The sequence below is a fragment of the Enhydra lutris genome, unplaced genomic scaffold (assembly GCF_002288905.1).
Source record: "Enhydra lutris kenyoni isolate GAN:26980312 unplaced genomic scaffold, ASM228890v2 scaffoldscaffold4, whole genome shotgun sequence".
NCBI classification, from domain to species: domain Eukaryota; kingdom Metazoa; phylum Chordata; class Mammalia; order Carnivora; family Mustelidae; genus Enhydra; species Enhydra lutris.
The window spans coordinates 11794599-11819884 of record NW_019154088.1 but is presented as its reverse complement, the minus strand read 5'-3'; the positions used below and the strand labels follow the sequence as shown (position 1 = coordinate 11819884).

The window sequence follows — 25286 nt, the reverse complement described above, 5'->3', positions numbered from 1 at the left end:
GCTGGATTATGAGCCATTATCCAACACATCTAAATTTCTACACTTGTCACTTAAGACCTCTGTTAACTGGCCCTAAGCTACCTACCCAATGTCATACCAGGCCTCAAAATGATCCTTTATTCTGGTGATACCAGTTTCCTTACTGTCCCTAAAAGCTCATTCTAGCTTTTAAAACTCTGGGGTTTTGCCTAAAATATACCCCTCAAAATTTCTTACTTCTCGAAATGCAATCCTTCTCTTAAGGCTGGACACAATTTTTGCTTCTTTTATAAAGTCCTAACTTGCAACTTATAGATATATAAGTTCTGGAGATCCAATGCACAGCATGATAATTATAATCAAAAGTACCATTTTATAAACTTCAAAGTCACCTAGAGACTAGATCTTAATTATTCCTACCACAAGAAAATTATAATTATGTGATGGTAATTGAGGTATTAGCTAACTCTATGGCGTCCTCATTTCGCAACATATAAATGCATCACAGGAACATGTTGTACATCTTAATCTTATACAATTTTATATGTCAGTTATATCTTAATAATAAAATAAAGTCTCCTCTATGTCTAGCCCATACTAACTTCTGCCCTTTCCGATTTCTCATAGTGATTATCATGTGTACCAAATAATGTAGCATTTCATCAGTCATCCCTTCATGTTCTTTTCTAATTGTTTCCCAAACAATTCTTATCTCCCTTAACTGGACTTCCTTGAGGGTAGAGGCCATATTTTTAAATATTAGCTCTTGTATCTCTCACGCTATCCAGCTAATGATGGGCTCTCAACAAATTCTCACTACTTGAGTGATGGTCAATGTAGGACAAAGCTGTGGAATACCCCAGAACTGGAAGTGAAACTACAACTAAAAGAACCAAACACATTGTAACTAGAGAGCTGGTTTTCTAACTCAAAGAACCTTTCATATTCATAGACTTTTTCACATTCATGGCATATAAAGAAAATTTTAATATTTCTGTGACATACTGGGATAAATGGACAAAGCAACCAGGGTGACCAACTGAGCTCCTCTCCCACTCTAGAGGCTCAGAGAATCAGTTACTCAGTATTCCTAAAATCCATAGTACTCTGGTAACAAGTTCTAATCTAAGTGACTTCTGCTACAGCATGGTGACTACAGTCAAACACACTCTGTTGTATATTTGAAAGTTGCTGAAAGTAGTCACAAGAAAAAAAAAGTTTCTTAACTATGTATGGTGATGGGTGTTAACTAAACTTATCATGGTTACCATTCCATAATACATACAACTATCAAATCATTGCATTGTATACCTAAAATGAATATAATGTTATATGTCAATTATATCCAAGTAAAAAAATTAAAATAAAAAAATGACTTCTGCTCTATATCAATGGCAGGAAAAAAGTTTGTGTGAGATATTTAAAGTATCATTAGCCAATAAAAAGCATAAAGTATATGAGATAAAAGGAATTAAAGGAAAGAAAAAGTCTTGGGAAAAAAGGAACTGAGTATGTCACACACACAAAAATTCTAAGTTACTAGAGGTTCTTCTGTTAAAAATTGTTTTCACTCAGGGCACCTAGGTGGCTCAGTCGGTTAAGCCTCTGCCTTCAGCTCAGGTCATGATCTCGGGATCCTGAAATCGAGACCCGTATTGGGCTCTCTGCTCAGTGGGAAACCTGCTTCCTCCTTTCTCTCTGCCTGCCTCTCTGCCTACTTGTGATCTCTCTCTCTCTGTCAAATAAATTTAAAAAAATCTTTAAAAACAAAAAATTTTTTCACTCATTCACTGACTTGACTGCACCCCTCTTGTACTACTTCATGGTCTGTGTTCTGTTCACTACAGTACCTGTAATAATTCTCGACACTGTCCAGACTTGGAATGTTGAATGCATCTAATTAAAAAGAAAAGAACAATGAATCACTAAATTCTACTCCTGAAACCAGTATTATACTATATGCTAACTAAATGGAATTTAAATAAAAATTTGGGGGAAGAAAAGCACATGGAAAAAAAAAAAAGAACAAACATCATCTATATTAAAAAGGAAAATAGAAACATCTTAACAACTAAAGAAAAATGACAATACTTTCAATAACACTTTAAATGGCAGACTGCCAATAAATTAGCCTGATCGTTTTTAAAACTTGGTAACAGAATTCATTTTATCTGGAAACTTATATAAGGTACTAGTATACGATAGAATAAGAAATACTTTCATATTATGTACTATTCAGAATACATCAATTTGCAGTTCTAAGACTAGATGGTGTTGCTGCTGTTTTAATCATGACTGATACATGGATCCATGCTAAGTGTTTCTAAACAGCTGATCACTTTGATAATAGGACCTAAGGCCATCTCTTCTTAAATCCTAAAGATTCAATAAGAAAGGAATTATATAATGGTAAGAGGTAAAGTAAAGGATGTTGTAGAACACTTACCTGGAAATATAAGGATTTCACAGAGCTTGATTGTCTGGTTGCAGTAACTAAAATTTCTTACCAGCTTGGAATTCTAAGAATCCACTACATTTCTAATAACTTCAGAGAATAAGCTGTTAAGTCCAATTTAGGCTAAAAGAGCTATTATTGTGTATGCAATCCTCTTACTATGTAAGAGAACAATACTGTTATAGTTAAATTTTAATAAAAACTACTTTCTTCCTATCTTAACACAATACATAAACATAAACACATACAGTAAGCATCTGTCCTTTTACAAATCAAATTAGATTATCATGAACTCCAAAGGATGAGCTCTGTTCACAACATCTAATCCCAAGAGTCTGATATTTATTACTTGAAATAAATCAGTAACTTGGCTTGAAAAACTTTTTTATTATGTACAGGCTTGCTTTTCATTACTAAAGAATTTGACCTGTACCACTAACCAGGGTCAGGAAAAAAAGGGAAATGTAAATTCAGATCTTCTTCAACTTACAATGGGGTTACATCCAGACAAATCCATTTTAAGTGGCAAATATTTAAGTAGAAAATGCATTTCATACACTGAACCTACTGATCATCATAGCTTAGCCTCACCTACGTAAAAAATGCTCAGAATGGTTACATTAGTCTATAGTTGGGCAAAATCATCTAACACAAGGTCTGTTTTATAATAAAGTGTTGAATATCTCATGCTGAAGATCTGAGAGTGAAAAACAAAATGAAAGCACAGGCACAAAATGGTTATAAGGTTAATGGCTCTTTACGCTGGCGGTCATGTCCAGCATCACCAGAGTATCATACTGCATATCACTAGCCCAGGAAAAGATAAAAATTCAAAATTCAAAATACAGTTTCTATTGAATGTGTATCACCATCATACATTGTAAAGTTGAAAAACTGTAAGTCAAGGGGTGCGTGGGTGGCTCAGTCGGTTAGTCTTCTGTCTTTGGCTCAGGTGGTGATTCCAGAGTCCCAGGACTGAGCCTTGCATTGGGCTCCTTGCTCAGGCAGGAGTCTGCTTCTCCCACTGCCACTTCCTCTGCTCATGCTCAGTCTCTCTTTGTCTCTCTCTCTCTCACTTGCTCTCCCTCTTGCTTGCTCGCTCTCTTGCTCTTAAATAAAATCTTAAAAAATATCATAAGTCAAGCCATCATAAGCTGAACCATCGTAAGTTGGGAACCAGGCTTACAGGGTATACCAGAGAAAGCTATAAGCCAGATACCCCATCTTCAATTAATAATTCCTAGCTGCTTTGTAAGAACTATTTATAAGAGAGCATTTTCTGATCAAACCAAAACTATGTATTTCACCAGACAGAATTATCTGTTTAAAATGATAGTTTTAAAAATATTCATAATTAGGCACACAGCAGCAATTAATAATCAAGTGAAGCAGATCAAGTACTTAACAACCAATAAGAAGGTCAACCTATATAAAAATAAACAAGCTTACTGTTAGGATATTTTGCTGAGATTTCCTTCCTAACACTACAATAATAATGTAAAAAATGTGAAGGGATTATCTATCTATTTCTCTCCTCATACATAGAGATTTGTTTGTAATTTTAATTTTTTTAAGTATACACAGTAAAATTCATTCACTGTAATGTACAGTTCTTTCGGTTTTGACAAATGCACAGTCATGTACCCACCACAATGGAACAGTTCTATCATCCCCCATAATTCTCTCATGATGGCTCTCTGTAGTCAGCCTATCCACCCCTCCCCCAATCCTTGGCAACCACAATCTGCTCTCCATAGTTCTGCCTTTTCTTGAATGTTACATAAATCATACAGTATATAAACTTATGGGTGGTGGCTTCTATTGGGCAAAATGTTTATCTATTGATTTATACATATGTATATATGTATGTGGTGTGAATGTATATATGTATGGACTGATTGATTTTAGGTTCCACACCCAATGTAGGGCTTGAACTCATGACTCTAGATGAAGGGTTGCATGCTCTACCAACTGAGCCAGCCAGACACCCAAAATGGTTATACTTTTAAACACCCTCCACACAGGTTTTGCTAGAGGCTTTTCTTCATGTAAAGAAGGACCATCCCAACTTTCCCCTCAAAGGCTAGAAGTGACATCTGAAGTTTTAAAATCATATAATACAGTTGTATTTCATAGTTGTGGGCTTTGGTATAACTAAACCTTGTTACAAAGTTCCCATTTTATAATCTTACATTCCAAACTGGAGAATCTGGGCTCTTAAAGGGAAAAAAATCTAGTTTTAATTATATATGGGTGTTGACTCTTACCATGATTTCCTTTAACATCAAGCCACTTGGTTTTTTCCATGACCCTTGTCTTCTTCAGAATACCCTGGTAAGTTTGCCATTCTACCTCATGCTGCCTGGATCCCAAGTGTTCCTTTGTTTTGGCATCAGTCAGGTCTCCTGTAGATTTACATAAGACTTGAATCACAATGCAAAATAAACCCAAGGGGGCTAAAAAATGTTCTCAAATGCACACCGAAGGAACAAAGATACTTAAAGTACTCAACATGTATAAGCATAACAACTTATAAGTCCATCTATGTCCAAAGCAAGCCACACAAAATAGGAATTTCGTATTTTGAAAGGACCTTATTTGCTTCTTATAGGTTAGCAAGTATCTATTTAACTTCCCGTGATATTAGAAATGGGTTCTGAAAAAAATTATCTTTAAAGAGAGCAGTACAAAATGCATCATGAAACTCTGACAAAAATGAAAACCATAAGAAATTCCAACACTCTGGGCAGATGCCTGATATCTATGACAACCATATTTTCCACACCCAAAATCAGGATATGTAATCTGACCAAGTGTTATTCTACAGCAAGAAGTGATCTGGAGGTGTTGTTGGGCAATGAAATACCAAAATTTCTGGAAAACAAAACAGACAGTTGAAATGGAGGTTTTCCATAAAATGAGGACTGAGAAATCTATCAGGAGAGGTGTTTCAGTAAGGTGGGTAGGATATGAACCCCCCAATAACAAGACAGATGCTCCTTTAGCTTTTCCTCCAACACATTTAGAGAGCAAATAGGAGTTGAAAGATTCTAGAGAACCCAAGTCAAAGAAGTACCAAAAGATGAAGAAAAATGTTCTAAGTCACTTTAAGAATTGACTAATGCTGTTTTAAAAAAGGAAAATTAGTTTTTTTTTAAAGAAGATAACTTTTGGGCATCTGGTTGGCTCAGTCAGTTAAGCCTCCCACTCTTGATTTCCTCTCAGGTCATGATCTCAGGGTCCTGAGATGGATCCCTGGTGAGCTCTGCCCTGGGCCTGGAGCCTGCTTGAGATTCTCTCTCTCCCTCTGCCCCTCCCCCAACCTCAAAAGAAAGAGAGAGAGAAGGAAGGAGGGGAGAGAGAGAAGGAAGGGAGGAAACTTTTGATTTGTGGTTAAAGGGCTTTCCCTAATTCTCAGAAATCCAGAACTATAATAACGAACGAATACAAATACAGCAGACGGTATACTAAGAAGAATCATGAGCCTTGCTTCTACTGCTTTGACAAAACCTTGCTATGGCAAGTCATTGATTGGTCTTGGATCTTGACTTAATTATGCATAGGCAAAGGAAATTACAATGTCCCATCTCCCCTACAGGAGGACTCACCTGGGGCTGGGGCTATAGTGTTCCCAACATTCCCCAGGTGAAAAGCTTTAGCCCTGGCTAGCATTCTACCATCCGGACCATAGAACAACGCGACAGCACGGCAACCCTCCCTACCTGTTGCCAGGACGAGAGCTGGTTGAATGATGCCAATAGTTTCTGAACAGAACTTCTCTAAGTCTACAGCTCTGCCTGGATCACGAAACCTGCTCAGGTGAATGTCGGATATCTGCCGAAAGCAGGTATTAAACAGAGATATCTGAGTCAGGAAGAGGCAGCACGGACAGCAGGCGACCATGCAGCTCTCTCTAGGCGGAAGGAAATGGCAAGGATATCCCGCAAGAACGAACCCCCCTCCAGGGAAGAACAGAGCCCCCAGCCGGGAGTTTGGGGCCGCGGAGGTCGCACCCTGGTGGAAAGTGCCCGCGTCTCACCGCGTGGTGACGGCTCTCCACCCACCCCTGCCCTGCTCCCGCTGCGTCACCTGCAGACCCCAGAAGATGTTGCCGGCTCCGGGGCCCGGCGCGGGGTGCGGGCTCCTGGAGGCGCGGGGCTGGGGCAGCGGTGAGGGCTGACCTGCCAACCCATAGTGCTCCAAGAGGACAGCCGCCAGCGCGGCTACCGCCAGCCCCGCAACCACCCTAATGGCCAGCACTGCAGCCATTCCGCCCGCCCGGGCGCTGCCCTTGCCGTCCCGGGCTCAGCCGGTGCTGCACCCCCGGGAGCTGCTCTAGCTGCACTTCCGGACTCTATGGTCGCGGGGGCCTAAAGCGCAGCTCGGCCGCCGCCGCCGCACCTGCACCTCGCCAGGCACCTGCTACCAGCCAGCCGCCCAAGTCTCTGGGCTGGGTTGGCAAACGGAATGCGGGTGAAGTAAAGGAAACCGAGACCCCCAGCGCCAATCAAGGTTGCCGAGGAGTGGTGGGGAAAGAACCCTGGTCCGGGAGGCGGAGGCTAAAGTCCTGGCTCCGCCTTAGTCAATCATTCCTGACCCCGGTGGGTCAGTTTCCTTACCCATAAAACGGATCTAATGAAGCCTCGCGTGCGTACTTCACAGGCTTGTGAGAATCACAGTATGTATAAGGACGCCATTTAAATTACTGTACAGATGTGACAGCTGACTCTCTCTCGGCCCTTCTTATTATTAACAACGTGTTTCCATAGGTTTTCAATAGATGTAGTACGTATGTTTTGTAAAGGTATTTTTTTCTAAACCTGATTTCTTACGCACTTGGCTATGTAATATCCCGTTGCCATTTAACAAACTAAATACTCCCTATGGGCAGTCACAGGAGAAGAATTAGATTCGGGTCCTGCCCTTAATTTATCTCTAACCATTCTGTTATTTTTGAACTTTTGGATTACTTATGTTCAGAATGTTCTGAATAAACATTCTGAATAAACATGCTGTTTTGAAAGAAAAACATTTTTATACAAATAGCACCCTTTTAAACACCTATTTGAGTTATTTTCTTGGGATATGTTGCCAATATTGAAGTTATGCCTATTTTAATTCATTAAATACTTTTTGTGTACCTTTGGAAAGCAAGACATTGATCTCAGTAGAAAATATAACGAAATCCAAGTAGCTAAAGAACCATGATTCATTATTTAGAAGCTTAGGTAGGAAAGAGAAATATACAAGTAAGTTTAATGTAAGACCAATATGCCATTTGGCACAAGAGACAACAAGATATAAAAGGCCAGAAGAGGTTTAACCAGAACAGATCCCATCTATAGGATCAGGAAAAGTTTAAGGAGGTGTCATATAGAACATGGATAGTTATTTCTGAGTGTCAGAGATTGGGGATGGGGTGGGGAGAAGCGTTTTCCACCAGGACCTAACATGAATCAAAGCATTAAGATGAGAATGTAAGACCTGTTGAGGAAACAGTGAGTACTTTGGTTTGTATGGGCCTAGAGTATACTTAGAGGAATAGTAGTAATTGAACCAGACCTTTAGTTTGAGCCACATTTTGGAAGGCCTGTATAAATGTCAAGAGTGAAGACAGATCTGGCAACAGCACAGGGAACCAACTGGACAGAGGAGAGGTATAGCAGAGACTCTGTTTGGAAGAATATTGGAATAATCCAGTGCTATGGTCTGAATGTGTCCCCACAAAAGGTGTATGTTGAAATCCTAATACTCAATGTGATGGAATTTACAGATGGGCTCTTCACTTATGAACAGAATTAGTGCCCTTATAAAAGAGACCGTAGAGAGATCCCTCACCCCTTCCACCATGTGGGGACACAGTGAGAAATCAGCAATCTGCAACCTGTAAGAGGGCTTCAGCAGAATCCAACCATTCTAGCACCCTGATCTTAGAATTCCACCCTCCAGAACTATGGGAAATATATTGTTATTTACAACCTACCCAGTCTGCAATATTTTATCTTAGCAGCCCAAACAGACTGAGACTGCAGGCAGTGGGTAACTGCAAAGTCCTGAAGAAGAAAGATGGGAGAGCGTGACACTGAGATTACAAAGGAAAGATCAGATGTAAAACAATTGTGAAGACCAAAACTACAGAATTTGACAGCTGATTGGATATTTGAGGGAAGAAAAAAAGATAGTTAAAAGCTAGTGCCAAAATTTGGAACCCAAGTGACAAAAAAATACTAAGGCTATCATATATGTGTGGAGAGCATTGTCCATATGAATAAAGTTTTTGGTTTTGTCTAATATTGCACTAGAAAAATATCTGTATGGATATCTTTAAACCAAATTTGGAAGATATGTTTGAGATGATGATTTAAAACATAGGCAATATGGCATGTATGACAGGCATTTGGAGAGGCCTTAGAACAACTTTAAAAATATGAGAATAATTTTCCAGAAATGGAAGACAATAAGAATCTGCATGATAGATGATAGGAATAGACATGCTATTAAGACATTTTGGACTGAGAAATAATGGTTTAAAGTCACAATGGCCAGGAGTCTGGATTGCAGGCACTGAACTGTAACCAAGCTGCTTCACTCACGGTGTTCATAGCAAGTCGAAACAGGAATTGTTTAATGACAGTTAATGATTCTTTAGGGAATACAGCTAATACACCACAAATCATCATACAAGGTGATTCTCAGTTCCTAACAGCCAAAGGAGAAAGGAGATTTCTTGTTATCTCATAAAGAGAGCAAGCAGCAATGCACCATCAAAGCAAAATATCCTAGAACTAAAGTCAAGGAAGAATGTATCACTTGGGCATTTCACAAACAATGGACATTGTCATCAATAGTCTTAAACTGAAAAATGTGACTCTCACAAACATGTAGAAATTATCCTCAGATTACTATTTCTTATACTAAGTTTGTTTAAAAATCCAATAATGCAGGGCGCATGGGTGGCTCAGTCAGTTAAGCATCCAACTCTTCATTTCGGCTCAGGTCATGATATTCAGATTGTGAGACTGAAGCCCTCATCAGGCTCCAGACTCAGTGCAGAGTTTGCTTTAGATTTTCTCTCTACCTCCCCTTCTGTCCCTTCCCCATCTCGCATGGACTCTCTCTTTCTCTCTCTCAAATAAATAAACCTTTTTTAAAATTCCAAAAATACGGTATGTAATAATTGTTCTGTGATGTTATTTCTGTGTAGAGCTAAAGTAATGTAATCAAAGTAGTTTTTTGTGTATGTAAGGATTTTTAAATTTCAAAATTGTGATATATAAAATATACCATCTTACCCATCTTTAAGTATATAATTTAGTGCCATTAAGTACATTCACATTGTTGTGCAACCATCATCACCATCCATCTCCTGAACTAAACTAAAATACTATACCCATTAAATACTGAAGCCTCATCCTCCCCTCCCCACTCCCTAATAAATGTTTTCACCTATGTTATAGTATGGGTCAGAATTTCCTTCTGTTTTAGGGCCAAATAATATTGCATCGTATAAATATACCACATTTTCTTTATTCATTCATCTGTGAAAGGACATGCAGATTATTTCCACTATTTGGCTCTTGTGGATGCTGTTACTATGAACATCAGTGGGTACCAGACAGTTTTTCAGCTTTTTGGGAACACTCCATTCACCCCTTAGGAAAACAAATTTGAGGAGAATTTCATCTAAGTAGTTCAGGCTCTGTATAAGGAACCTGAAACATGAGCAAAAGTAAGAAATCACAGATCAAGGAAATTCTCACACATGTCATAATATGATGAACCTTTAGAACATTATGCCAGTAAAATAAGCCGGTTGTAAAAGTACAAATACTATATGATTCCACCTATATGAGGTACTGAGAGTATTTAAATTCACATAGACAGAAAGTAGAATGGTGGCTGCCAAGGGCAATGAGAAGTTAAGGTTTAATAAATACAAATTTTCAGTGTCACAAAATGAGAAAGTTCTATAGCTGGATGGTGGTGATGGTTGCACAAGAATGTGAATGCATTTAATGCCACTGTACAGCTGTGGTTGGGCTCCCTGCTTAGCCGGGAGCCTGCTTCTCCTCCCTCTGCCCCTCCCCCAGCATGTGCTCTCTACTCTCTCTTTCTCTCTCAGATAAATAAAAAAAAATCTTTAAATAGATATGTAAAATACTAAATTAAAAAATAAATGTGGGAAGCTTGATCTTAGGTTACTATTTTTTTAAAGATTTTATTTATTTACTTGACGAGAGAGATCACAAGTAGGCAGAGAAGCAGGCAGAGAGAGAGGGGGTAGCAGGCTCCCCGCCAAGCAGAAAGCCCGATGTGGGGCTTGATCCCAGGACCCGGAGATCATGACTTGAGCCGAAGGCAGAGGCTTAACCCACTGAGTGATCCAGGTGCCCCTTAGGTTACTATTTTAAAAAAATTTTTATTTATTTATTTGAGAAAGAGTGAGAGTGAGAAAGCAGAAGCAGGGGGAGCAGCAGGCAGAGGGAGAAGCAATTCTCCACTGAGCAGGGAGCCTGACGGTGGGCTCAATCCCAAGACTCCAGGATCATGACCTGAGCTGAAGGCAGCGGCCCAACTGACTGAGCCACTCAGGCGCCCCATCTTAGGTTACTATGAAAATGATCACCATTTAGGGGCACCTAGCTGGCTCAGTCAGTAGAGCATGAGAATCTTGATCTTGGGGTTGTAAGTTTGACCCCCTGTTGAGTGTAGAGACTATTTAGAATCTTTTTTAAAAACACAATTACCATTTATATGTCATTTTATGGTTGAGTAAAAGAAACATGGACCACACAGCCACTTTGGGATGGGGCAATCATGGCAAGTTTGGATGACATCAAATCCATTCTTTACATGTGTTTAAATGTATATGATAGATGGGAAAACAGTCATAAGGTTGTAGGCTTTCACATTCCTGAGATACAAATGCTAATTTGCCATCCCTGCAATGAAGCATAAATCCAAAAGCTTTTTAAAAAAAAATGCAGAGAACTAATGCCCTCATCAAAAGTTAGAAAAAGCACCAAACTCAGAAATTAAAATTAAAAACTCCCAGAGAAGTATGTTGGTCACATTATTATTATTACTTAAGATTTCATTTTTTTAAAATTTATTTATTTGAGAGAGAGAGAGCACAAGTGGGGGAGGGGGTACGGGGAAGGGCAGAGGGTGAGAAAGAATCCTCAAGCAGACTTCCTACTGAGCAAGTCTCAATCTCAGGAGCTGGAATCATGACCTGAGCCAGAATCAAGGGTTGGCTGTTTTAACTGATTGAGCCACCCATGACACACTTATGATTTTATTTTTAAGTAATCTCTATACCCAACATGGGGACTTGAACCCATAACCCCAAGAACAAAAGCCACACACTTTGCTCCACTGGCTGAGCCACCCAGGTGCCCCCTGTTATTATTTTTTTAATATTTAAAAGTTAGCCTTTATTTCTTAAATTGATGGTGGATACACTGGTCCTCATTTTATTGTTATTCTTTAACATGTACATATGTTACATGTAACCTATAGTATTATAAAATATTTACCATAAATTCTTATAAGAAACATTTAATAAAAATGCAATAAATGCATACTTATTTTTCCATTAAAAATATGAAAAATATTTAAATGTGCACTCTATTCAACCTGGCATTTATACTTAAAATAAGTTATCAAGGAAGTATATGGATGTTTATAGGGAATTGCCAATAAGTATGTTTATTAAAGCAAGCTTATAATAGGAGAAAACTGAAAACAAACTACAGTGAATGTTCTACAGTAAGAGTCCTAGAGATAAAAACGACACAGCCATATAAGCCAATACCATGCAGTAATCTTAAAATAATTTTGAAAAAACATTAATAGTATGAAAATACACTGATAACATGTTAATGGGTATTTTATACACACACACACACACACACACACACACACACACACATACATACACACACACAGAAAAAAACCTGGAAGCATATACACCAAACTGTCAACAGTGGTTATTTTGGGATTCTGAAATTATGAGATCATAGGTTATTTATATTTTCTCCTATTTGCATATCCATATTTTCTGAGTTTTCAACAATGACAACGTAAAGAGAAAAAAGAACTTTTATTTTGCTTTGGTTGCAAAATTTTCCTATAAAAGACCAGATAGTAAGTGTTTTAGGCTTGGTGAGCCAGGTGTTTCTATTGTGACTATTCACATCTACCACTGTGCAAAAGCAGCCATAGTCAATATACAAACGAATAAGGTGGCAGCATTCCAATAAAGCTTTATTTATGGACACTGAAATTTGAAGTTTATGCATTTTAAGTGTATTATAAAATATTCTTCTTTTGACCTTTTTTCAACCATGTGAAAAATGTTAAAACTATTCTTAACTTGAAGACTATATTAAAATAGACAGCAGGGGAATGCCTGGATGACTCAGTTGGTTAAGCTGCTGCCTTCAGCTCAGGTCATGATCCCAGGGTCCTGGGATTGAGTCCCATGTCGGGCTCCTTGCTCAGCAGGGAGTCTGCTTCTCTCTCTGCCTGCTGCTCTGCCTGCTTGTGTTCTCCCCCTCTCTCTCTCTCTGACAAATAAATAAATAAAATCTTTTAAAATTAAAAAAAAAATAGACAGCAGGTGGAGTTGGGGCCATATTTTGTTCACTCCTGTTAAGGACAAGCTTTTGGGTTTTTGTTTTGTTTTGTTTTTGTTTTTGTTTTTTTAGATTTTATTTATTTATTTGACAGACATAGATCACAAGCAGGCAGAGAGGCTGGCAGAGGGGGAGAGGGGGAAACAGGCTCACTGCTGAGCAGAGAGTCCAATGCGGGGCTCGATCCCAGGACCCTAAGATCATGACCTGAGCCGAAAGCAGAGGCTTTAACCCACTGAGCCACCCAGGTGCCCCGCTTTTGGTTTTTATTGCATTGATTTCACTGGATTTCTGCTCTGGTCTTTTATATATATATATATATATATATATATATACACACACACACACATATATATACACATACATATACATACATACATATATATTTATTGTTAGTAATATTATTTATTATTTTTTTTAAAGATGTTATTTATTTATTTGACAGAGATCACAAGTAGGCAGAGAAGCAGGCAGAGAGAGATAGGAGGAAGCAGACTCTCTGCTGAGCAGAGAGCCCGATGCGGGGCTCGATCCCAGGATCCTGAGATCATGACCTGAGCCGAAGGCAGAGGCTTTAACCCACTGAGCCACCCAGGCGCCCCTATTATTATTTATTTTAAAAACAATTTTAAAGGAATAAGATGCCTGAATAGAATATACAGATGGTTGGTAGGCTGTGTTGACAGGTGCTCAAACTATCATGGGTCCAGCTTGGTTCCTCTTTCCAGAATATACTCAGATCCTGGACCAATAAATTTGTTCATGTTTATTTAATCTGTTCACCAAAGCACTTGAACCCCATACTGATGCAGCCTGCTGCAAACTGGGGCCTAAAACTCTCCACAAACTTGATGGAAGGACCCACTTTGTCTCTCTCCAAGTCAGATTTTATTCTTCTGGTAGGTTGAGCCATTTCTTGCTCAACCTACCAGAAATGAGAGCATTCACTCTCATTTTTTCTGTCATGTGCACATTTCCGTGTCCTGGCTCCTCTGTGAAGGGCATGCTTGCTGGAGTTGTATGGCTCTTGATCCACATCCCGATTCTCTCTTTCTATTTGTAGTACCTTCAACAAGTTATTTATCTATTTCTCTTCCCCGACTTTCCTCCCCCCTTTATCAGGGCTAAAATGCTCTTGTGGTCAATCACTTGCACAGATAGGGTTGTCTGACCAGCAGAGACTTTAAATGAAACCTCTGGATTCAGGGCAGAGGATGAACCCAATATCCAGGTCTATATGGATCCCTAATCCAGGTCTGACTCAAGTTGAACCAGCAATCTGAGTTTCACTCCAGATATGACTCCCTAAGTATGGATATCCTTCTTTTTAAATAAGGAAGCCAAATAAGGTTGGTTAAAGCCAACCCCAGAAATGTAATCTCTGAACCCAGGATTGATTCTCCTAAAACTGGTGCTGAAGCGTGGGGCACCTGGGTGGCTCAGTTGTTAAGCGTCTGCCTTTGGCTCAGGTCATGATCCCGGGGTCCTGAGATCGAGCCCCACATCGGGCTCCCTGCTCTATGGGAAGCCTGCTTCTCCCTCTCCCACTCCCTCTGCTTGTGCTCTCTCTCTGTCAAACTAATAAATAAAATTGTAAGAAAAAAAAGTTAAAAAAAAAAAAAAACTGGTGCTGAAGCGTCCAGTCCTGACTACTTTATCACAGTCCCAGGAATTTTCCAGTTCTAACAAGGGTTGATCTCCCCACAACTGTAGGAATGACCTTTGTCCGAGACTGAAAACTTCTGTTCTAATGAAGACCATCACATCGCCTCTCCATTCTGGACCCTAAAGAGCTTAATGATCCCTGCTTCTCAGCTCAGTATGGGAGCCTTTTTCTTCAAGTATGATCTGCCCCCACATGGGATTGCTATAGTCCATAGACTTCCTGAGAGGACCTGAGAGCCCCAGGCTCTTTTCTTAGCTCAGAAACCAGCACTCTTGGAATAGCAACTTACAAATAGCAGAAGTAGAACTGAGTCATAAGAGGAGGACGGTGGTATCATTCTCTATTTTTTTTCTCTTTTGTTTTCTTCTTCTTTAAAATGTGTATCTTTTAGAAAGTACAGAATTCAGTTAGGCTTCATATTGTTTTGTTTTCTAAACTAATCATGTAATAGTAAGTATCCTCCTGTCTGAAGGGTCTTGGGTTAACTTTTCCACCGAAATGCCCCCAAACAGCTGATATCAAAGATCCATAAAGAGCTCCTCAAACTCAACACACACAAAACAGATAATCACGTCCAAAAATGGGCAGAAGACATGAACAGACACTTCTCCAAAGAAGACATACAAATGGCTAACAGACACATGAAAAAATGTTCATCATCATTAGCCATCAGGGAGATTCAAATCAAAACCACATTGAGATACCACCTTACACCAGTTAGAATGGCCAAATTCAACAAGACAGGAAACAACATGTGTTGGAGAGGATGTGGAGAAAGGGGGACCCTCTTACACGTTGGTGGAAATGCAAGTCGGTGCAGCCACTTTGGAAAACAGTGTGGAGGTTCCTTAAGAAATTAAAAATAGACCCTGCAATTGCACTACTGGGTATTTGCCCCAAAGATACAGATGTAGTGGAAAAAAAGGGCTATCTGTACCCCCAATGTTCATAGCAGCAATGGCCACAGTTGCCAAACTGTGGAAAGAACCAAGATGCCCTTCAACAGACAAATGGATAAAGAAGATATGGTCTATATATACAATGGAGTATTATGCCTCCATCAGAAAGGATGAATACCCAACTTTTCTATCAAATGGACGGGATTGGAAGAGATTATGCCAAGTGAAATAAGTCAAGCAGAGAGAGTGAATTATCATATGGTTTCACTTACTTATGGAGCATAAGGAATAATACGGAGGACATTGGGAAATGGAGAGGAAGTGAGTTAGGGGAAATCAGAGGGGAGATGAGCCATGAGAGACTGTGGATTCTGAGAAACAAACTGAGGGTTTTGGAGTGGAAGGGGTTGGGGGGTTGGGTGAGCCTGGTGGTGGGTATTAAGGAGGGCACGTATTACATGGAGCATAAACAATGAATTCTGGAACACTGAAAAAAAAATTTATAAAAATACCCCAAAACAAATAAGCTAAGCAATAAACATTCACCATACCATGAATGCCTTTTCAAATTTGCAGAGGTACACTGAACTGTCTCTGAACATGCTTCATTTTTTTTTTAAGATTTTATTTATTTATTTGACACAGAGAGACAGCAAGAGAGGGAACACAAGCAGGAGGAGTGGGAGAGGGAGAAGGAGGCTTCCTGCTGAGCAGGGAACAGATGCGGGGCTCAATCCCAGGACTCTGGGATTATGACCTAAGATGAAGGCAGATGTTTAATGGCTGAGCCACCCAGGCGCCCCGAAATGCTTCATTTTTATAATCAAGTTGCTGCCATTTAAAAAACATGCTCAAGGGCTTCCCAATAGCTCTATTTCCAACAGGCCAAAGATTATGCAAAATGAAAAACAGTCTTTAGTGTTAAAAAGGAAGTATTTTTTGACAAAGAATGTGCCAGGTCCAATTGAGATAATCTTGTAACTCAGTGAATTGGACAAATAAAAGGCTAAGAATTGCCACACATGTAAATGAAAGAATAATTAATATATATGTATGTATATATTCAGCATCTAGGTTGAACTGAGGTTTCTTTTTGTAAAAGTTGTCAAATTATTTTTGCAGTTTTAGCAAGATTATATCCCAGTTTCCTGTTATTCTTTCATTTCCAGTGCAATGAAATCACAGAGGGAACAATTTTGCATGCTGGAAAATGAGAGAATCAGAGAACTTTTCAGGGGAAGTCATGTATAAACTGAACTCTAAAAAATAACAGAAATCCCTTTATAAAAGGAGGTGTTGTGGTTGGAGAGGGGGCATTCTAGGCCAAGGGACTAACCTATGCAAACCCACAGAAGGATGAGATTGAATGGGAAATACGGGAAAAACGGTATGGATAGTTTAAGGTGAGGGGTGGCAAGGGAGATTAGACTAGCAAAAAGTGTTTCAAGCTGGATTAAGAAGCGCTTTGGATGCCATGTTCAAGAATTATGTTATTTAGAAAAGGGAGTCACATGACTAGATTTATATTTGCAAATAATTCTGGCAGAAAAACAAGTGATGAATATGAGCAAGAGAGTGGAAATAGGGAGATCAGATGAAAGGTTACTCTCCTCTAATCTGGATGAGGATTATCAAGGATTTGTACCAGACAGGTGGAATCATGTATGCACTACTATCATCCACATAAGAAAATATCCCAGAGAAAGAAGTCTATTAAAATAGAATCACTGAGGGTTTCTCAACTCTGATTGCTCATTAAAAACACTTGAGAGAGTTTTTTTTTTTAATGGCTATTCAGGTCTCATTCCTTTTTAATTAAATCAGAATCATTAGAGTGAGACCTGGTGTTGGAATTTTTAAAAAGTTCTCAGGTGAGCCTAACATGTGACCAGGGTTAAAAACCTCCAGCACAGGGGCGCCTGGGTGGCTTGGTGGGTTAAGCCTCTGCCTTCAGCTCAGGTCATGATCTCAGGGTCCTGGGATCGAGCCCCACATCGGGCTCTCTGCTCAGAGCCTGCTTCCCCCTCTCTCTCCGCCTGCCTCTCTGCCTACTTGTGATCTGTCTGCCAAATAAATAAATAAAACCTAAAAAAAAAAAAAAAACCTCCAGCACAATTCATAAATGAAGAGTGTAAGGAAAAGAGCTCTGAGTATGGCTGTCCCAACTGTGTTATTCTGGGGCTTTGATAAAACTAATTAATGTATATTAGCTGTTGATGATACTTCGAACAGTAAAATGACACCTGAAAAATGACCTGTCAACTTACAAAAGTTACTGTGAGCTGATGCTAATTTAAAAAGAAATATGTATTTGCAGAAGAATCAAAGAAATTCATAATCCTCTTCTAAAGCAGGTCAAGCCACACCTTGGTCTAGATCAGAAAAGAGCAATGCTAATTCATAAGTTTGTATCTATTTTATCTTGTTCGGGCCCTATGAAATGTCTAATATAAGCACGCTAGGATGTTAAATGTGTGCCCGATACCTGATATTTTTGTTGGTTTAATAATAAAAATTTATATTACAACGTATAAAGTGGTAAAAGAGACTAAAATTTTTTATCGGAGGTAGGACAGTGAAGTGGTTAAAGACACACATTTGGAAGCCATATAGACCTAGGTCTTGAATCCAGGTTTTGTCACTTAGTAATTGTGGGTTTGAACAAGCAGTCTCACTCATTCAAGCTATAACTTCCTTTCTGTGCAATAGTGATAACAGGAACAACATCATAAAATTGTTTCCAGAGGGGCACCTGGGTGGCTCAATTGGTTAAGTGACTGCCTTCAGCTCGGGTCGTGATCCCAGGGTCTTGGGATCAAGCCCCGAATCGGGCTCCCAGCTCAGTGGGGAGCCTGCTTCTCTCTCTCCCTCTGCTGCTCTGCCTGCTTGTGCTCTCTCGCTCTGACAAATAAATAAAGAAAATCCTTAAAAAAAAAAGATTGTTTCCAGAGTTATACTTTAAAATGCATCTAAAGTCTTTAACATAGTAGCTGACTTCTAAGTATGTGTCTTGGCTCCTGCACTCAAAGAACTAACAAATTAGAGAAGGAATTAAGTTGGGCCATGAAAACCTGTGACACAAGGCAGCATTATAGGTTAAAAACAGTACTTTAATGGTTACATCAGATAGGATCCTAACAGCTTCAGATAATAAAAACCATCTTTAACTGTCTTGAGAAAAAAGCATATCTACTGAAAGGCTATCAGAGACTCAAAGATTCTGCAAGAAGCTAGGGACAGGCTTAGAAAAAAAAAAAAAGCAGAAACCCAAGGAACTGCCATGGACCAAGAAGCAGGAGGCCAATGGTTTCTTAACAAGAATAGTCAGAATAGACATTGCTGCTTGAGGATACCAACCAGGCATGAATTCTAAACACATGTTTGGGAACATTGTCTCCCTCCAACAAGACCTCCTACAATGGAAAGACCTCCTGCACCAGATGGAGAAAGTGCCAACAGATGTAGGACAATCAGGAAACAAAACAAAAACAATGTCCATCTTGAACACTAACAGGCATTGTCCTGCACAATGCCAGTCATTGAGGGCTTTAGATAGAGTCTCATTAATCTTTACAACTATCATATGAGGAAAATAGTCTTATTACCACAACTATTTTGTAGATGAGGAAACCAAGTCTCAGAGAGGTTAATTTGCTTAAGGTCACACAACCAGCAAGTGGCAAAAAAAGAAATTCAAATCCAGAAAGTTCAGTTCTAGACACTAGGTATATAGCTACTAGTTCCTCCAAGAGGAAGGAAAGATCCAACCACATCTGGCTAGATCACAGAAGATATTATCATGGAGGACTTTTGAGCTTTAGAAACTATCTATCTGTCCATTCAACCATCCATCCATTCAAATACCCATCCAGGTATTTGGTATTTTATCTATTTTAAAAAATAGGCAGTAAAATTTTTTTACATAGGTCACCAGGGTGGCTCAGTCAGTTAAGCATCTGCCTTCTGCTCAGGTCATTATCTCAGGGTCCTGGGATACAGCCCCATGTTGGGTTCCCTGCTCAGCAGGAAGTCTGCTTCTCCCTCTCCCTCTGCCCCTCCCCTTGCTTGTGCTCTCGGGCTATCTTTCTGTTTCTGAGATAAATAAATTAAAATAAACCTAAATAAATTTTTACACAAGTAATAAGTACTTGTTAGAGGAAGAATTAGAAGATACCAGTTAAGGAGAAAGTAAAAAATTAAAATTTCCATATTTTTGCAATCCAAGGATAACCATATGTTGGTGACTAGTATTCTTCATTGAATACATAGGTGCATTTTTTTTTTTTTTTTTTTTTTTTTTGGTCTTACAAAAATAGACTCATACGGTTTTAGGAACTTGCTTTTTCCACCTAACAATATATAGTGAATATCTTCTCAAGTTAATAAAAATGTCTCTACAACAATAGCTTTTAAGTTGTATGGTCTCAGGGCGCCTGGGTGGCTCAGTGGGTTAAAACCTCTGCCTTTGGCTCGGGTCATGATCCCAGGGTCCTGGAATCAAGCCCTGCATCGGGCTCTCTGCTCAGCAGGGAGCCTGCTTCCCCACCTCTCTCTCTCTCTCTGCTTGCCTCTCTGCCTGCTTGTGATCTCTGTCAAATAAATAAATAAAATCTTAAAAAAAATAAATTGTATGGTCTCAGGATCCTTTTATATGCTTAAATATTGGGGACCTTAAAGATCTTCTGTTTATGTAGGTTTTATCTATTGATATTTACATTAGAAACTAAAACTGAGAAAAATTTTAAATGATCTTTTAATTTGCTCAAAATAACAATTATCAACCCAATACATGTTAACATAAACATTTTTAATGAAAAATAAGTTTCCAAAAAAACAAAAAAAGAATTATTAAAAGGCATGGCAATGGGGGCACCTGGGTGGCTCAGTCATTGGGTGTCTGCCTTCAGCTCAGGTCATGATCCCAGTGTCCTAGGATCGAGCCCCACATTGGGCTCCCTGCTTGGTGGGAAGCCTGCTTCTCCCTCTCCCACTTCCCCTCCTTGTATTTCCTCTCTCACTGTCTCTCTCTCTCTCAAATAAATAAATAAAATCTTTTAAAAAAAAGTATGGCAATGTTTTACATTTTTTGAAATCTCTGTAACAGAAGACAGCTGGTTTCTCATAGCTACTTCTGTATTCAATGTATTGTGATATGTTGTTTTGGTTGAAATATATAAGAAAAATTGGCCTCACACAGATACATAGTTGGAAAGGGGAGGAATATTTTAATGGTGTTTTCATATAATTGTGGATATGCTTTGAAACTGCAGCAGAACTGGGAAAACAGTAAAAGCTTAAAGATCAATTCAATGTGTAATCTAAAAGTATATTAATTAAATTTTGTACTCCGTTAACATTAAATTATTTTGGTCTATTTAGCAATGCGAAGAGATCTTTCACCCATACTTTATAGTATCTCCATTTGTCATATAGAAAATATCTGTTCAATGAGTTATACAGATCTTCCAAATGTCAATGTATTTCATAATACATTATTTAAAAAATCACACATTAATATGACCAATTTCCTTGGGACTTTGTCAAACTCATAGTGGCAGATATGTTCTCTACAGAATGTTCCTTGAAAGCTCTAATCGTAAAAATGGACAACAAAAACTGTTTTCCTTGAAGAGAAAGACTTTCTTGTTCATATTTGAGAAAATGCCTGTCAAATACCTAAGTCTGAATAACCCTGCATATCTATTATATTTTTTATAAAGCTTTTATTAGTCAAGTAAGTTCATTGTTCAAATTTTGCTAACACAAACTTGATATGATGAAATTTTCATAAGTAATGTACACATAATTGTTGAGAACAAGTGAATTAAATAGATGTAAGTAGTGTTAGGATTTTTTCCTTTGGTGCCTGTGGTTCTTGGTCACTTTGCTTTGAAGAATGAAGAGGTAGGCAGAGTGGTGGGCAGCAATGCAAGGTCTATTGAGTGATAATGAAGCAAAGTTTGAGTGATAGTACCAAGCGCCCAAAGTGGGAGGGGACCTGAAAGAGTTGCCTGTTACTTATTCTTGTAAGTGAATGTGATATTCCACATAAAAATGGCCGGTTCACCTAGCAACTCAAGTACTTCTCCTCAAGTCAACTATCATACTTTTATACACAGAAGAAAAGGTTTATGTATGCTTCTCATTTCATCATATAGAACATTTAAAAGACTCTCAGGTTGAGATTTAATATATTTTTACTGCTTCATCAAAGACATCGGGAAAAATGCTTTAAATTCTTTCTTTCCCCCCCTTAACTGCAAGAGCGTGGTGGTCAAGAAATGACTTCTAGATCACTTTGGTGATTTGTTGAATTTGATGCCCCTGCTTTTATTTTATGCTAAGGGGCCAGCAGTTTCACCCACTATTTCTTCTGCAGCAGTTAGTACAAATACCACATGGTAAAAAACAAACAAACAAACAAACAAAACAAAAAACACAAATAACTCCTTTGTTTATGACCATAAAAATTTTCACCTCACGAACTTCCTAAATTTTGGTAATGCTCAGAGAGTCTGTGGACCACACTTTGAGAATCAATGCTCTACAACATTTTTAATGGCTGTAGAAAAATTACATTTTATGAGTGACCACAGTTTATTTAGCCAGTGTCCTTTATTGAGGATATTTGAGTATTTTTAATTTTTCTCCATTACCAGTAATGACGTAGTTTAAACTTCATTTGCATCCTGAATTATATCTTTAGGATACAGCCTTAAAAATGGAATAAATGGGGGTGCCTGGGTGGCTCAGTGGTTAAAGCCTCTGCCTTCGGCTCAGGTCATGATCTCAGGGGCCTGTGATCGAGTCCCGCATTGGGCTCTCTGCTCGGCGGGGAGCCTGCCTCCTCCTCCTCTCTCTCTCTGCCTGCCTCTCTGCCTACTTGTGATCTGTCTGTCAAATAAAAAAAAAAAAAATCTTAAAAAAAAAAATGGAATAAATGGGCCAACAGAAAGCATTTAAGAAAAAACGGCTTCTGAATATTGTCTTCCTATAGGTTTACTAATGTACACGTGTATTTTATATAACAATGAGTATCCTTTCAGCTTACCAACATGGTGGTTATTTTTTTCTTAGGATTTTATTGGAGAGAGAGAGAGATCGTGCACTAGATGGGGGAGAGTCAGAGGGAGAAGCCAATTCCCTGCTGAGCAGGGAGAGGGTTGCAAGGCTCCATCCCAAGACCCCTGGATCAGGACCTGAGCCAAAGGCAGACTCTCCACCCACTGAGCCACCCAGGCGCCCCATGGTGGTTATTTTTAAGTAAAAACAAAACCTGACCAAATTTACAGCAAAAAAAAGGAACCTCATTTTAGTTTGCATTTATCTGCTTATTAGTTAGGTTTTTTTCATGTTTATAAAAGTTAGTGAGTTGCATATTTACGTATTTTGCCCATTTTTCTATTGATACAGTCTTCTTTGGGATTGGTCTGTCATGAATGTTGCAGACATTTCTTCCGAATTTTTATTTACTTTTTAACTTTGTATAGTTTATTTTTGTATATATTTTAATTTTGATTAAATTATCTATCAGTCTTTTTATATTTTCTGCCTTTGGTGTCATGCTTTAGTTAAAAAGCCTCCTCCAAAAAAACAAAAAAATAAACAAAAAAGGCTCCTCCATGCCAATATTATACAAATATTTACTTATTTTTTTGTAGTTAACTCTTCAGTTCATTAAGAATTATTTTTATACGCATAATTTGAGGTACAGATTAATCTCTTCCCAATAGTTAACCTTTAATTCCTTTAAGAATGTTAGATTTATCGTTATTTTCCCTTTTGTTAAAAATATACTATTAAATTGGTTTGTAAACAATTTAAAATTTAAAACAATACAGATCAATCTAAAGTAGTTCTTGACCAACTTTTTCCTCAGAGTTATTATTAGTTTGCTCTTTTCCTTTTCAGACTTTTCCCTTCACATTTCAAAGCACACAACTGCAAATAATAGTTTGCGGCAACTTGGGTTCCTTCCCCTCATTTAACTCATCCTTATTTTTCCACGATGGCCTACCTTGTTCCTTTTGACACCAACGCATGGTGTTCCATAATGAGCATGACCATGTTACATTTTGTTTTCCCTCTACCTATGCAAGACTACAAGGTTTCAATTTTTAATATTCACCACCTCTCCTCAAAGCGGCTGGGGCCTGAGCTTTCTTGTGCGCAAGCGCAAGTGGCCAAGGTCTACATTCCTAAACATGGAATAGCTTTGAGTATTTTTTTTTTTCATTTTGTGGGTTCTAAGGAACCATTACGGGTACTTAGGGCGACAAACGCCCCAGAACAACACAACCCGGCCTGAACGAGACGCAGACTAGGTTCTCAGCCCCTGACAGTCTTCCTCCTTCCAAAATGGACGCTGAATTTATTTTTTACCTCGCAGATGCAACAGTTCACAGCAACGAAACCAGATGCACAACCATTCAGGCACCGGGGATTACAACTAAGAAATTCGGGGAAGAAAAACCTTCAGCCGTACCGGCCGTGACGCTTGCTTCCGGGAAGCGGACCGGAAGCCACTCCTCGATTCTGCGTCAAACCCGACTTCAGGGGCCGTCGTAAAAGTGTCGCCCCTCGTTTCTTGGACGGGCCACAGGTTTCCGCTCGTCTCCGGCCGGGGGTCTGGAACTGCGGGTGTCAGTTTCCCTCAAGATGGCGGACGAGGAGGCCGGGGGTGCGGAGAGGATGGAAGTCAGTACGGAGTTGCCCCAGACCCCTCAGCTCCTGGCATCTGTAAGTCCTTGTAGGCAAGTTCCTTTTGTCCCCCCCAGTCCCTCCCTACCGCGCTCTGGAGGATGTCGGGCTTCACCCCTTATGGCGGCTCTGGGGAGGGGGAGTCGTATGGATTGATCTGGAAAGAAACCGTCGAATAAAAGTTAGTCATTACCCACATTCCTGTCGACTAAGTCTACGGAGTATAATGATTCTGTCATATATTAGTCGTGACGAGTTCAAGCTTGTCTCTATCCTTTAGTAGAAAGAACTGGTGATGTTATTAGATGGCCTGGTGTGGGGGCTAAGGCGGGATTAGAGGAAAAGCCATTTTCGCATAGACGCAGTGCCAACCCCTCTTGATGACAGGAATCCAGGACGCTGCACCTAATGTTATATTGCTTAGCTGGCTGGGTGGGGCCTGATAATGGCAGGGAATACTGCCACTGTCAACTCGTCAAGATAAGGGGTGTAGGAATTGTAGTGTCTCATTCTGGTGTCTTGAGAACCCCAAGCCTAATCCCTCAATGGAGAAACCCGTCATCTGTCCCTTCTTGTTAAAGGTGAAGAAAAAAACCTCCAGACATTTTGAATCAAAGCAGTACTATTAATTAATATAGCAGTCTATACTTTGCCCTTGTATTTTGAAAGAATGGGAAGGCAGAGACAGTGAGCAAATTTGAGTCTATAGTCTGGCCCCAGGGAGAAAGCAGATGAGGAGGATAAGAGCTAGGGGGCAATATTGGGGAATGTTCTGGATGTCTCTGGGCATCTAGTGGGGAGATATGCAGGAAATACTCAAATACTGATCCGTGCATGGTATTGTTTTATCACTTTGTCTTTATTGCTGTATATAGAAAAGTGTGGGATATACACCTCTTTCTGAAGTATTTTGGTTTGTAGTTTTAATAAATGCATTTTTGGACTGT

The 25286-nt window shown here is 39.2% G+C and overlaps 2 protein-coding genes across 7 annotated transcripts in view; one reads left to right on the top strand and one right to left on the bottom strand.

Moving 5' to 3' along the window:
• Positions 1-24145, bottom strand: part of LOC111139070 (transmembrane protein 62) — a 53005-nt gene extending 28860 nt beyond the window's left edge. For 2 of the 5 annotated variants that reach the window (XM_022491211.1, XM_022491216.1), the window contains exons 1-4: positions 6524-6703; positions 6157-6268; positions 4702-4839; positions 1830-1875 (exon numbers count right to left, since the gene is read on the bottom strand). In XM_022491211.1, the coding sequence (XP_022346919.1) occupies positions 1830-1875; positions 4702-4839; positions 6157-6268; positions 6524-6703 (476 nt within the window). Of the gene's footprint in view, positions 1-1829; positions 1876-4701; positions 4840-6156; positions 6269-6523; positions 6704-7053; positions 7068-24021 lie in introns of those variants that run through there. The other 3 variants (XM_022491223.1, XM_022491232.1, XM_022491242.1) reach the window with 3 other exon arrangements.
• Positions 24146-24172: 27 nt separating this feature from the next.
• The window catches only part of LOC111158765 (ubiquitin protein ligase E3 component n-recognin 1), a 145604-nt gene continuing 144490 nt past the window's right edge, over positions 24173-25286 (top strand). The window contains exon 1 of one of the 2 annotated variants that reach the window (XM_022521027.1): positions 24173-24378. In XM_022521027.1, the coding sequence (XP_022376735.1) occupies positions 24298-24378 (81 nt within the window). In that variant the 5' untranslated portion in view covers positions 24173-24297. The remainder of the gene's footprint in view (positions 24379-25286) is intronic. The other variant, XM_022521035.1, reaches the window with a different exon arrangement.